The following is a 14,730-nucleotide window of genomic DNA, read 5'->3' as shown; positions in this document are numbered from 1 at the left end:
CTATGTCTTCCACACCAGAAGTGGGATTTGCTTCTTCCTCAAACGCATTATGATCCTTGCAGTGCATTTAGCAGATGTTCTAAAAACATTAAGAATATCTTACAATTGCCACGGTGTCCTGTACTTGCACTAAAAATAATCAGTACCCATGTCAAGTAGAATATATTCTATCAATACAGTTTTGGTTGTAGCTGATGTGACCTTTTGACATTTAACCATTTTTTTTTCCAAAAAGTGCTGGACTCTGAAAATACCATGGATGCAATAATGCTAAGAAAATAATTTACTTAGTATACTGAAAACTTTGAAAATAAAGAGTTGAATAATTTTAATGTGTTTGAGATTCATCAAAACATATAATAAACTCATCTCTACAAAAATAGAAAGTTAAAGGATTTTGATTTCAGGAGAACATCTTTTAGGAACAATCTCTGTAGTCAATATTGTAAATAATATTTCAGGCACTATGGCCTCTCTTATGAGCAAATGTTCTTTAGGGCATAGAGGAGAAAAGCTGTAAGCATCAATTCTTTTTTACTTCAATTTCCTTTTGACATTGATATTTCCTCTACCTCTTAACTAAGTCTTGGGCAGGGTGGTGAAACGTAATCATCTTTAAGCAACTCATGTATAATGTATGTTAACTTGTATCTGTGTATGTGTGTGTGTTTGTGTATCTGTGTATGTGTGTGTGTTTGTACATCCTTTGCCAGTGACTTCATGTAGGCTAGAAAATTTCTGGCTAATATTTAATCCTGATTTTTTTTATTCTTCCAGGCCATTTTGGAAGAAGTACTCTTTGGCTAAAAAAGAAGGTGATTTTTGTTAAGTCTGTAATGAACCATGCTACTTGGCTTGTAATTACATTGTCTGGAATTAGTACTGGTTAATTCCAATGTATAAAATCAAATACCTATAACAAAAAACCAAACTGGCACTAATAAAGATTAGTATTCATTAGCACTTCAATGTGAAAATAACTTCTTTTCTAAGTTGCACTGATGATTTTCTATTAGTTGATTTCCCAAAGCCATTAGAGACACCTATCTGCTCTATATTTTCTTAAACTGCATCCTTATTTTCAGTTACTTTTAAAATACGTTTCATGTATTCCTCAAGGTTGCATTTTGTTTGTAGCTGTTATTTGACTTTTCCTTGACTTTTGACATAGAGGACATAATTGGATTGTGGGTAAACTGAATTTAGTATATCCGTGCTAAGGAGTATACAGAATCGGCATTCTAATAATACAGTGATACTCAGGAACTATAGGAATAAGCTCTTGATATCTTTTAAAGTTTTGTTTTATCTCCTGCAAAAAAAAAAATTGCATGGAGGTTGGGGGTAAAGGGCAAGAAAAATATGATGAGTATTTCCTAATGTCCCAAAGGAAAATAAATGTTTTGTCACTGTCGGAAACTCTTAAAAAGTAACCCATATAAAGTTATAAAATTAAATCATAGTTTTTATATTTTCTGCAACATTATAAAAATCACAAGCTCTACTTTTAAGATAGAAAATTAAAACCAAGATAGACTATGTGTTTTTTAATATAAAGATTTACTATAATATTCAAATGATCTATTTTCTTCAAATCTTTTAAAAAATCTTTGCCACAGTCTTTCTTGTCTTTCAATCTCAATTGCACTGCATATAACAAATGAAGAGACAATTTTCAGCTGCTTACATGAACTTTTGGTCCCTTTTATAAAACATTGCTGGTCTTGTACAAATATGGTATAGAAAAAAAATGTGCTCCAAAAAAGTCATCCAATTAATCTTAATATGCAATGCAGCTATTTTAATGTTAAATCCAATAAATGAATAAAAATGACCCACACTACTTGGGTTTCTCATAAATACCTTATTTTCTACACTCAAGGAATCTCTGAAGTTCAAATTACTGCTTCCTGGGCTAAGTGAACCTCTTCAGTGCTCATTTAAATCACATATAGAAGGAAACAAATTAAAGCAAATCATATAAGCAAAAATAAAGACAATGACTTAGACTTTGTCCCTACCCAGTTTTGAGAGTGGGTAGTTGATATCAAAGTAATTTTCATAAAAATTGAGCAGCTTCAATGATGCTTCCAAAGCGTAAAGGGTTTGACTCCATTTCTCTGGGGATGCATAGACAGACACCTGTGAAATGATGATCAGAAAGATTGGTCTTTGAATGACGGCTCCTTGGCACCACACCATTACTAACAATCCTCACCCCAAAAAAGGCAGACTACATTTTTAAAGAAATTACTGAGATACTACTAAAGCACGTTGTCAATAAGAGATAAGATGTTCTGTGAAGTATTAAAGCAAAAGCCACTCATGAAAATTATAAAAAAACCTGTATCTTCTGTTACAATCTATTCCCTAGCAGGGGTGTCCAACCTGCAGCCCATGGGCCACATGCGGCTCAGGATGGCTATGAATGTGGCCCAACACAAAATCTTAAATTTACTTCAAACATTATGAGATTTTTTTGTCATTACATGTCATAATGTACTTAATGTGTGGCCCAGAGATGCCGAAAGGTTGGGCACCCTTACTAGGTGTTGTGAATTTCAACCTACAGTATATTTACTCTATTAAATCATGAGAGTCCACTTGAGCTCATCAGCATATGTACACTTGAGAACTACCCTTCCAAAATTATGACTACTAGCTCAACTCAAATAAAACAGCTTTATGAAGTGGGAAAGCCTTCAAGAACTTATTGGATACAGCCTCCCCCGTTCCCTTCCTGGTCTAGTTTACTCTAAACAAACAAACAAACAAAAATGTCCTAATATGTTTATTGACTCTCCTTAAAGTGATCAAGTAGAAAAAATAAAGTCCAGCTTTACTTTCTTGGGTGTCAAGTACAGTGCTGCTTTCATTTTATTATCTGCTTTCATGCTCTGAATTAACTGAAGTTCTTCAGAACTTTTATAGGAAGGATACGTTAATGGCCACCATGTTTTGATGGATTACCAGGCACTGTTTTTAAAGTTTTTGTGTAAATCTAAATCCTCTCAACAGCATTACAAAGTAGCTGTTATCTTCATGAAGACTAAGTAACTCGCTCCAAGTCCTTCACGTGCAACACTATAGACCTGGGATATGAACCCAAGGAAGCAGACAGCAGCCTGGCCTCTGAAGTAAACTTCTACCTGATTTCTCACATACCAATGGCTATGCACATCCAGGCCTATGTGCAGAGATGCCATGATATGTATATATCCACATACATGTAGGTGTAATATGTATACACATTGCAATAGCTATTTTATAGCTATTTTCATAATCATTATTTTATAGTTCTTTGAATATACTTTTTAAAAATGTTTTATTTATTTATTTACTTTTAGAGAGAGGGGATAGGAAGGAGAAAGAGTGGGAGAGAAACATCAATGTGTGGTTGCCTCTCATGTGTCCCCTACTGGGGACCTGGCCTGCAACTCAGGCAGGTGCCCTGACTGGGAATCGAACCAGCAACCCTTCGCGCTCACAGGCCCGTGCTCAATCCACTGAGCTACACCAGCCAGGGTTGAATACACTTTTAAGTCAGTCATTTGGTTCCTCAGGAAAAGGAGTTCTTTCGTATTTTTAATGTCTCTACTGATGTTTTCAAAACTTTTTGAAATAATTATTGGGTATTGTAAATCTTTGCACACAATGAAGACTCTAAAAATTATGAAGAACTCTTTTCACTGAGGAAAAAAATTGGAAACAATGTGAATGTCCTGAAATAGGTGCTGGTACAAAATCCTTAGGGTACTGCTACTCAGCATAGTACTAATCAATTACTAATACAGTATTACAGAAAAATGTTTCATTAGATTCAACTTTTATCACATATTATGGTGAACATTGAGTTAACACAGTCATATATTATTTTGTCAATAGTGTGTATGTATACTGTTACTGTATATATTCTCAACTACTGACATACATATAGAAAACAGAAGGTATACACTAATATTATCAGAAATTATATTCTGGTATTGGGATCATGAGTAATTTATTTCATTTTTTATCTATATGTAGTTTATAAAATAAGCATGATATTTTGATAATAAGAAAAGAAAAGCTTAAGAAAATAAAAGCTCATTGCCCTATTTTGTGCTCTGTATGAAATTGGCCTCAATCTCACCTTGACCCCTGATGAGGTCGTCCCACTCACAGACCGGAAATCACAAACTATGAAGGCTACCAGGTATGTACTCATTTTTACAGTCGTTTCAAAATGATCTTCCAATAGGCCTCCTTCAAGTTCAATTGTCTTAACCTGCAGGAAGGAAAAGAATAAGTGTTTGAAAACTGGAGTAGTTTACAGCAGTGCCTGTGACTGAAGCCAGGTAAGGCAGAGGAGAGCCCGACACTCCGAAGGACACTGTGAAGGACACCTGATGCTCTTATAGGAGATCAGAGGCCTCTCATAACATTCTGTGGCTTTGCCCCCTTTATTTTTCTTACCACTGGGCACAATGCACCATTTTTGGAATCCCAAAGTGTGTGTCAATCTTATTTTGTTGCTTGAGAGGCAACAAAGCATCTTCAATGCTTCCACTTTCTTGAAATGCAGTAATCTCCAAACTGGCATTAATTTAAGTTCCGCACTTCTAAGGAAAAATCTGAAAGAATGGCCCCTCTCCCTTTGTTATATAATAAATAAATCTCTGCTGCAGAAGGAAAGGGAGGCAAAACTGTGCTGGATGCTTTGCATTATTGTGTGAGGTAGGTGTTATTTCACAGGTAAAGAAACAAGAGTCTCAGAAATGTTAACTGACTGCCCCAAGATCACGAGGCAAGTTCCACAGCAAGACTAAAATGTGGATGTGACCGTGTGACTCCAAAGACATTGCTCATTCTCTCACTTGCTGTGTGTCACTTGCTGTGTGACGCTCGCTGTGTGACAGCTTTAGTCATCATCTTATTTTTATCTTTGCCTTATTGATTTCACAGTGAAAGGAGTCAGGCCAAGGAGGTCATTAGTAATTTAAGCTTCTTCCTATGTACTGATGAAGCAAAAGTTTTAGGCCTACAGACTCCTCAGCTGCAGCTGTCAAATTCACGGACTAACTACTGAATTCTATCTTTATTTGCTCTGGAGAGCTTGTCCCAAAGATGATCTCCAACATGGTACAATACTCCTAAATACCGAGTGGATCAGATTCAGTAATCTGAAAATACCACTTTCTTCAAATTGGTAATAACTCTTGGGCCAGTTTGCTCTCCTCCCCTTCACCCTCTACCCCCCTTTGCAAGGTGTCAGGCTTGTGGCAGTGGTAACCAGGGCTTATTGAGTGTGTTTTATGTGTTTGGTTAAGATTGCAGTTTGTTTTGGCAAGAGAAAATAGCTTGAAATATTACCATAATCTGCCTAGTTTACTTCAATGACAAATGTTTCTGCTATTCTGTAGAATTTAGTTCTACAGATTTCTATCAGCAAATTCAATTCCTAAGTTCCAATAAAGCAGAAGACATGGACCAAATACTCTAAGAAAGCAGTTTATACAGGGCAAATTAGTTTTGCCCAACAATAATCTTTTTTTATGAGTCTGATTTGACAAGAGTTCTGTGGGTACATACTCCTAGCAGAAGGAACGGTTATGGTGGGGACCAGGGAGAAGACAAAGATTATAGTCGTCTGACCAAACTTGGCGGCAAAACCACTTAGAGAGATGTGTGGACGGGTGAGGGGAGGAGGAGGCAAGACTGTGGTACCACGGGGAAAGTGAGAGTCTATGACACTAGACAGCTGGTGGCAAAGATGTTTGGGAGACAGAAGGGCATTCCCTCTGATTTTTGAACCCAGGTGAAGATGCAGTCTATGGAGGCCAAGTTTTGTTCAGGAATCTGGAGTGATCCATGTATATGAACACCGCCTCAAGTGGAAGCATGTAGGGGTGTCTGTGTAAGTCCATCCGGGATGGAGATGTAAGTTCCGAGACTTGTTGCTGGAGGAGGATTTAGCTCTTTTCTCAATACTGGCAGGACTCTATTTGCATAGCAAGTGTCGCCAGCAGGTGTGTGTTCCTTTAAAGAGTGAAGCGCACAAAGAAATGCCCAAAAAATTTGCTGTCTCTACCAGTGCTAAGCTGACCACCTCATTTCTCCTAAAGCTTGTATTCTTAACTAAACACATTGAGAACTTAGTATGTGTTGTTGCTTTCCACCAGTCCATACATAATGCATCTTAAATGCTGCAATTAATATTATCCAGAGAGTATGATTGTAGCATTACTTCAGTTCTCCTTTTTTTCTCTTTTTTTTGGATACCCATGAAAGCCTGGGTTGGACGCATAAATGAGAAGCAGAATGGTAAGCCAATATTTGCTGAAAACAGCATGATCCAGAGAACTGGCCAAGTCAACTGAGGCAATGAAAAGATTTAAGAACTGTGTGAAACATTTTCAAAGTGTTCATTAATTTTTCTTAAGCATTAGAAGTTACCGGAGGTTTCTAAAAATAGAAAATTTAAACTCTAATATAACAAAGTGTAATTTATATTTGCACCACACTTTAATTAAAAGGCTTTATGAACTGTATTTTTACTTTAGCCTCTGTGATTATTCATATGAAAAAATTCTATTAATAAAAAGCAGCGAGGTAAGAAACAGAACTGCGCTTTGCAAAGTAGATTGGGATTTAAGGTAGCAGATCATTTTTACCTGACAATGAGAGGGCTGATTAAGTTGCTGCGTTTACAGCCTGGGAAAAACTATACGATGTGTGGTAAATGGACTGTTGTCACTCTTTCCCTTGATCTGCTCTTCCAGTATTTCAGAGCAAATATATCTTTTCCAATGTTAAACAGAAATCTGAGAAATTCAGCGTCTAGCTTATTAACTCCTTTCTCCCCTTTGCCCAGGGAAGCCAGTCACCGTTCAGGATGGACAGCAAAGGGGGCGGGGCTGCTGGCTGGCCTGGGTGACTCAGCTGCTCTCTGTGCTGCTCTCCCCCTGCGGCGCTGCGGGAGAGCTGCCACTTCTGTCCTACTTTCCACACAGTGGTGAGGAGAAGTTCTACGTGGTGTTCAGTGACACAAATGGCAAGTGAAGCATTCGTGTAAAGGAAATACCAGATGAAGTTCAGGGTCCACCCTGTCTTTCAGAGTCTCTGCATTGGGAGTACAAATACAAGCCAAGTAAAAGTGTTCAAAGGTCTCTTTCCATTAAAAACGTGTTTAACCATGATATAATTTTCATTAAAAAATTTAAGAGCTACCAGTGGGACTTAAAAAACAAACAAGGATCCCTAAGTGCCAGCACAGAAGACTAGGTGCGCCCATTCGGGTGGGGCCCAGGCAGGGTCTCTAGGTCCTCATGTTCCATGTGTGGGCCCTGGGCCAGCAGCAGTGGCTTCCAGGGAGCTTGTTAAAGTGACAGAATTGGGGGCCTCGCCCCAAGACTGACTGAGTCGGGATCTGAATTTTACCAAGATCCTCAGATGATTCATGTGGACATTACAGTTAGGAAAGTAGGGTCCTACATGATTCTGAACTTCATCTCTGGCCCAGTAACACTGATCTAAAAAAAACAATGTTGCCATATGAACACAAGGAAACTGTAAATCATTTTGTTTTGTTTTTTAAAAGTTGCTGATATAACAATGCCTCCCCCCCAAATGATGCTAAAGTCTAGAAAGATTGGGGTTATTAAATAATATACAGCATAAAACAAATTAATGGGTAAAGTCTTAAAAACAAAGGAAACTTTTAAAAAGCAACAAAACAAAGATAAAGGCTCAACTTGAGAACAATTCCCCCCAATGTCTGAAAGTGGCCATACCTTTGGCATGTTGGATAGTGCAATGTGTCTGCTCTCTCTTCTTATCTTGATTGTAAAGTTGGCTTTGAATAGTGGCTCATCAAAGCAAGGGAAAGCCATTCGTGCCTCGGTTGGCTCAAAATCTGTTACTGCAATTGTCCTGTGGAAAGAACCACCCCAGGCAGAATACATAAGTGAAACCAAGAAAGTAATGAATTTGTACCTTCAAAACACAGCTTGCCATTCCTGGAGGTGACGTACTCGATTTCTCAAACTATAATCTTAGAGAATCCAAGCTTCCTTTTTTGAAATAAACAAGGGTAAATTTTAGTTTAGTAGCTGCTAGTCATGAATAATGCACATGCTAGGCACTCTACTTATGCAATCTCCTTCATTCTCCTAGTGGACAGGGATATTAAGGCTTGGAGAATTAGAGTGACCTTACAATGACCCTTAGCTAGTAATTGGCTGAGATAGGCATGCCTAGTCAATTTGAGGTCAACATTGACTAGGAAACTAGTAGGTCAGTGTCATCTCTAAACCCGTTGGGATCTCAATCAGACATATGAATAATTGTGGGTTGGGTCTCAGGATGTGTTCCCAAGAGGCAGACGCTGATTTATTAAGACCCTGCTGCTGGGAGAAAAGGGAGTGAGGGAAGCAGAATGGGGAAGAGGAAGAAGCCAGGCCAGGTCCCCGCTTCTGCCTAATTCCCAGGAGCTCTGGAATGTAGGTTCTACCTTTAACTCCCCCTACAGCAGGCAAGGAGCTGGGCTTTCATATTTCTGCACCATAATTGGCTAAGGATCTCCATGGCGGACCTGAGGTCCCAGGTACTTCTATCTCCCTCTGCTTATTGGCAAAGCAGCTCCAGTCTTCAGACTGTAACCGGCAGACAAACCTCTGTATCAAATCATTTGATAATGCCTGAAATCCTTTAATTCAGACTGGAAAAGAGAAGCTATCGGGAAAATCATAACAAGAGTCAGAAATAGCCTGCAGCTAACTATGGAAGGCATGCCGGAAGTCCTCTGGCTCTTACTCCAAAAACTTTTCCCATGTCTTCCAAAATTATATTCCTAAAAAGTATTTCCTTTGGGTAGAGCCTTTAGAACTTGAAAAAAAGTTAAAAAAAGCCATCACAGGTCACATGATGCTTTCGTGAAAAGAAGGTGATAGGTTTTGTATCCAGCACTGTGCTGGACCTGAGAACAGGCCCCTAAGAACTGAGGCTGCCCTTGGGGGTGGGGAGGAAGCCTCCTCAAGGAGGAGGGGGAAGAGACGGGCCGGGAGAAAGTCTGACCTTTCCCCTGGGGCTGTGGGGGGCTGTAGGAGCCCCCAGAGGCAGGGAGTACCTCAGGTGGGAAAGGAAAGAGGAGGGATGTAGAAAATGCTGCTAATGTTATGTACTAATGTCTATTCCTCTTCTTCAGTTCCAACAGAATCCAGATTTTGTTCAGGAAGGCAATGTATCTTTTCACTCCCTTGTAACTTGGTAGGCACATGACTCATGACCCAGTTGAAGTAAATGGGTGGGAAAGCTTTGCAAAAGGAGTCAGACTCAGCTGGAATGTTTCTTTTTGCCGTCTTCTCTCCCTCCTTGTCCCCTTTATTCCTGGCTGGCATGTGGACTTGATGCCTTGAGGTGAAAATATCATCGTGTATTACAAAAAAAGTCATATATGCCAAGGGTGGCTGAGCAGAAAGATAGAAGTCTGGGTCCTGGATAATACTCAGAAGCACTGGAGCAAGCCTGAACTGCCCTACTCATGGGCTTCTTTTCTCAAGTGAAAATTAAGCCCTTATGTGTCGAGCCACTGCATTTGGGCTTCTCTAACTGGCAATTGAACACAACTGGTAAAAGGTGGTAGAGCACTGAACCCAGGCTCCTTCCCTGGTCCCCAGATGGACCCCAGCTCTGAACAACCAAATTATCCTCTCTTTCTCCTACCTCACTTAACCAATATGTCTGTAAATTTGAGCTGTTTTACCCAAAAGCAATGCCAAGTTTAATCCTTTATTCCATAAGGCACCACCACTAGCCTGGCCCCGAGCCACCATTTCTTGCCTGAACTACTGCAATGTCCTCCAAAATGATTACTCTTTTTCTACTTTTTCCTCTCTATAATGAACCCTCGACATACACCCAATCTTTATGAGCATAGATCAGATCAGAACCCTCTAATGACTTCCCATTTCACTAAAGTAAAAGCCTGCTCCTTACAAGAGTGATCTGACCCCTTTCAACTCTGCTTCTCTCTCTTGCTCATGCCCTTTAAGCTACACAGGCCTTTTCTCAATCAGTCCCAACTTACAGACGTTTCACCTGCTGCTCTCTTTTCTAGGAACACTTTGCCCTAATACATCCTCGTGATTGTGTCCTTTTAAAAAATTGTCAGGTCTCAGTTTAAATGCACCTCCTTGATAAGGACTTCCCTGACCACTCAGCTAAATTAGACCCAAACCCCAGCTACAGTTATTCTCTACTATAGCACCTTGTTTTATTTCCTTCATAACACTTATCATTTACCTTGTCCATACCTCACCACTATACATTCAGAGTCTAGAATAGTGCCAGACATGAGACATACACCCAATAAACATGAGCTGATTGAATAAACAGTATTTCTCAGTTCTCCAAACAAACTTGCTCATGCCTCCTAGATTTGAGTAATGCTGTTTCCTGGGCAATCTACATACTTTCATTTCCTCTTTCTCTATCCACATCCCACTTACATTCCCTTCTGGTCCCAGATCAAGGCTCACCTCCTTTGAGAAGCTCTCTGTACTGACCATCCTTTCCTGTAGCACATAAACACATCAGTCTTATCACAATTACACTGGCCTCTACTCCCAGTTATTCTTCTATCTGTTTTTGCCTCATCGTTCTTTCTTCCCAGCTTTGCTGCAATTTCCATAAGAAATGATAAAGCTTCTCCTTCTTCCTAGTTTCCCACAGTGTATCGGGCTTTTTGTAAATGATCGCTGAAGCATGCTCCTAACGAAGAGATGTGACACATAGGAAAAGTATAACAAGAGACTGTAAACATCTGGAGCAGTGTCTTACCTTGTTTCGCCACCAAGAGTTCTGTACGTGCTTTTATAAAACCCTTCAAAACCATCAGCTAATTTGGCCTGAAAGTCAATGGCCACATAGTATCTTAGGTCAGCCTTAAGTTTCTCTGGAACCAGCAGAGCAATTTGTTGATGAGCAGGATAACTCAAAACATTCAGCTTTTTCCCTGGTTTCTTGTACCTCAAATCTTCCTCCGAATGAAGGGTGACATTCATGATTTCAAGATCTTTGCTGTGTAAGATGATAAATTGCGTGGCATCTCTCACTAAGACTTCAATCTGCTCAGATGCAGCGAAGTCCAGGGAGGTAAGATTTGGATGGACAGACAGCTCATAGTGGAGGGGGATGACCTCGCTGGGGAGCCTTGACTCACGCCAAGGAAACGGCTCCCCATTGGTGGCTACTGGGAAAGCCCCAGTATCCTCATTGAACTGATCAGTAGACAGCACTGAGAACTGAGAACAAATGCATATTTTGAGTAGGATGATTGCTGTGCAATAAAATCCTGTATAACTTTTAAATATTGGTCTTCTGTGTGAATTAGCCATTGCAGAAGAATGAACACTAAATCTAGTCCCTAGAAGTCAAGTCACTCTCCAGGATAAATCTCATAGACCTTCACAGCACTGTGTTGGCTCCATTCATGTTGCTCAGGATCTGAACAATGTTTTAATAAGTTGATTTAATCTAGAAGAAAAAAATTAGCATGAAGAAAAAGATTTACATTCATAAATAAGACCTTAAAAATAAAAGAATATATGTGAATGAGGAAGGCCTGCTCAGAATTAGGACAAATATCTACAACATAACGTAGAAACTGAGCTCTCATCTGGTTACTACAAATACAAATTTTTTTAGAGCTCAAATGAAAGGACTCTTAAAAAATTACATGGAACAAATCCCCTCTGCATTTCTGTGCAATGAGCAGAAGGCAGGTGTGTAAATGCATTGCATGTTCAATGTTTCTAACAGTTGGCTACATCATTCTAAGAGTATCCTGGAGACCTAAAAATGAGTTGCACAGGTGACTGTATTTTGCTTTCCTAAGTCACAAAGAATATATTCTTTGGGCACCAGATATTATTACTAATGGCACTGAACTTTACTTCTTTCTATAAATAACACATCTAAATGGCTTTATTCTATGGCTATTGGTATAAAAGATGCAGGTCAAGCTAGATGTTTACACTCGAATTATTTCCAATATATCAAAAGCTATGGAAATAAAATTTGACTTTATAATATTCTAACTGACTGTTTTAAAAATAGCTTTGGTCCTCTTCATCTTAGGCTATCTGTGAAAACACAAATTAAACTGAATTCACTGCCTCTGTAAATAGAACTAGATGGTTTATTCTTATTGGAAGCTACCACACATCTAAAATTAGGACGATATAGTTAATGTAGGTGAGTCAGTTCTGACTCCCACCTGCTCCAGCTTAAATTCATGACTGTGTTCCATTCCTTTTCTCTTTTTTATCATTAACAAGTTCTTTAGAAGTAATTATCTAAACAATCACTTCAATTTTCCAATTTACAATATTAATGCGGATTAACTGGTATTTTTAAAAGAACAAAGACAAAAAAGTAAAATAATGGTTAAACTATTTTTTAGACTAATATTAAATTATTGATACCAAATCTTAATGTTCCGGAAATCTCTGATACATAAAACCAAAACTGGCCTATTATATTGAATTTCTGATGACTTTTAAAATGAAATTGCTTATTTGTTAGGACCTAGTTTTGGAAATCAGGGTGCCTGGATTCTAATATTAGCTCTGCCACTTTTACCTGCATGATCTGGGGCAATTTCCTGAATTTTTGAACACTAGTTTCCTCACCTGTAATATAATGTAATAATTATACCATCCTCACAATGGGAAGATTAAATTAAGTAACTTATGTGAAGAATTTGGCACAGCACAGCAGCTAGCATATAGGAAGCATGTAATGAATGTTAAATATTCAATTATTATTGTGTTTTCCATAACTTGAATTATCTGACCTAAATTAAGAAGAAATCTCCCCCAACTTGTAGCAGACTCACTCCAAGAAATGTGTATTTTTTAAAACATTTTTTATTTATTTATCTTTACAGGGGAAGGGAAGGAGAGAGGGAGAGAAGTATCAATGTATGGTCGCCTCTCGTGTGCCCCCTGCTGGGAACTGGTCTGCAACCCAGGCATGTACCCCGAACTGGGAATCAAACCGTGACCCTCTGGTTTGCAGGCCCGCGCTCAATCCACTGAGCTACACCAGCCAGGGTGAAAGATGTATTTTTTGGTAAGAATGGAGAGAAAGGCCTTGATATTTACAATAGCCTTTAACTTCAGAGGCTAAGGACTGGTAAGGACTTTAAATGCTAGCTAGTACCTGTCCAGATAAAGAAACTGAGAGAGAGTGCCTTTTCTAAAATCACACAGAAAGTTTAACAACACACGAGGCAGAAATACAGCTCTTTGACCCTTGATCTTACAGACTTTTTCACTGTATTGCACTGTGCCTTCAATAGCATTACAGTGAACAAAACGCCCTGGGATGGGAGACATAAGTGTTGCAACAAATGTTTCAGAAAGGCTAGAAGAGAGTGAATCAGTTGCAAGTCCCATGGCTAAGCACACACTTTCCAACACAGTGGTGCCAGATTCACCCCCTTCCCCCAGAGTTTCACCATCGATTACAAGACCTCCTCAATACAGCAGTTTTGTACCTTCAGTTCTGGCTGTTAGTTTCACTAAAAAATTCTGATTTAAAGACAAATTTAAGAGAAATGTTAATGTGTTACCTTAATCCACGCTGTTGCAGATTTGAATGGAGGGGAATTTATTTTTGCTTTCACTTTCTATTTGGTAGGACTCAGAGCTTTGCCTACTTCCTGATTGTAGCACTAGCTGGCCCATTATCATGTAGGTATAAATGGGGCTTAGCATGGGAACTTTAGTTCAGAAAGCACAAGGAACTGAAGCACAGAAAGTGGCTTCAGAGCAAAAGCCACAATGGAGCAAGTCAGGGTAGCCTCCAGCCTTGCTGTGTCTGGGCTCCTGCTGCGTTTATCTTCCCCATCTCCTATGCCCACACGTAGAGCCTTCAGAACTAGCTCGTGCATGTGTGTGTTAGTGCCAAGTTATTTTAAGACATGATTTTGAATTTCTGTGCTGTGTCCTTATTGCTATGAAATCTGACATCTGCCCATACCCTCTTGAAAAGGTAACTTCAAGTCTACCAATGACCTCATAGTCTGCTTCTGTGGCCTTCATCAGCGGAGACTGTCCTAAGCTTTTCCACGCCTATAACCTCTTAGACATTCAGGGATTGTGCCTCACCCTTGTCTCTCCATTTTCCCTCATCTGCCAGGTTGAGCTGGGCCTCTTGTTCACCACCCTGAATACGGGCCTCCACCTCTGTCCTCTACTCTTTTTCCTCTTCATTCTTTCCCATAGAGAATATGTTTAAATGCAGATACTTCTCATTGATCCTCATCATCCCACACTTCTCTCTCCCAGTCCTTTCTCCAGGGTCCCGCTGGTGCAGTTCCAGCAGCCCAATGGATGGATGGCCTTTACATGGACGTGCTGCCAGCAACTCGGACAGTGTCTCCTCTCCCTGGTTGGTGCCTTTTGCTTTAACAGGTGCTGCAAGCCTTCCTCCATGATCTATGATTGGACCATATAATTATTTTGATTTTTCCCCTCTCCAGTTTATTACCAAGTCCTGTTGAATCTTCCTTTTCAATTTTTTATCTGACTTTTAAAAGTCATTAACACAGTCCTGGTCCCTGTCACTCCTGACAATGGCCTTCAGACAAGCCTTGCTGCCTTCCCAAAGGCTTGCTCCTGCCATCCACTTGTACCATGCCAGCCTTTCCCCGACTGCCTGATCGTGCCATCCTCCCACTCAGAA

At 39.6% G+C, this 14,730-nt stretch overlaps 1 protein-coding gene across 1 annotated transcript in view; it reads right to left on the bottom strand.

Moving 5' to 3' along the window:
• The window catches only part of ERAP2 (endoplasmic reticulum aminopeptidase 2), a 37,454-nt gene extending 23,779 nt beyond the window's left edge, over positions 1 to 13,675 (bottom strand). The window contains exons 1-5 of the mRNA XM_037153853.2: positions 13,616 to 13,675; positions 10,819 to 11,514; positions 7,773 to 7,911; positions 4,133 to 4,267; positions 2,022 to 2,142 (exon numbers count right to left, since the gene is read on the bottom strand). Coding sequence (XP_037009748.2) covers positions 2,022 to 2,142; positions 4,133 to 4,267; positions 7,773 to 7,911; positions 10,819 to 11,375 — 952 coding nt within the window. The 5' untranslated portion in view covers positions 11,376 to 11,514; positions 13,616 to 13,675. The remainder of the gene's footprint in view (positions 1 to 2,021; positions 2,143 to 4,132; positions 4,268 to 7,772; positions 7,912 to 10,818; positions 11,515 to 13,615) is intronic.
• Between the last annotated feature and the right edge of the window lie 1,055 nt (positions 13,676 to 14,730).

This window comes from Artibeus jamaicensis, unplaced genomic scaffold (assembly GCF_021234435.1).
Source record: "Artibeus jamaicensis isolate MK-2021 breed Jamaican fruit bat unplaced genomic scaffold, CSHL_Jam_final contig_3214, whole genome shotgun sequence".
NCBI lineage: Eukaryota > Metazoa > Chordata > Mammalia > Chiroptera > Phyllostomidae > Artibeus > Artibeus jamaicensis.
This window is presented reverse-complemented; position numbering and strand designations above follow the sequence as displayed.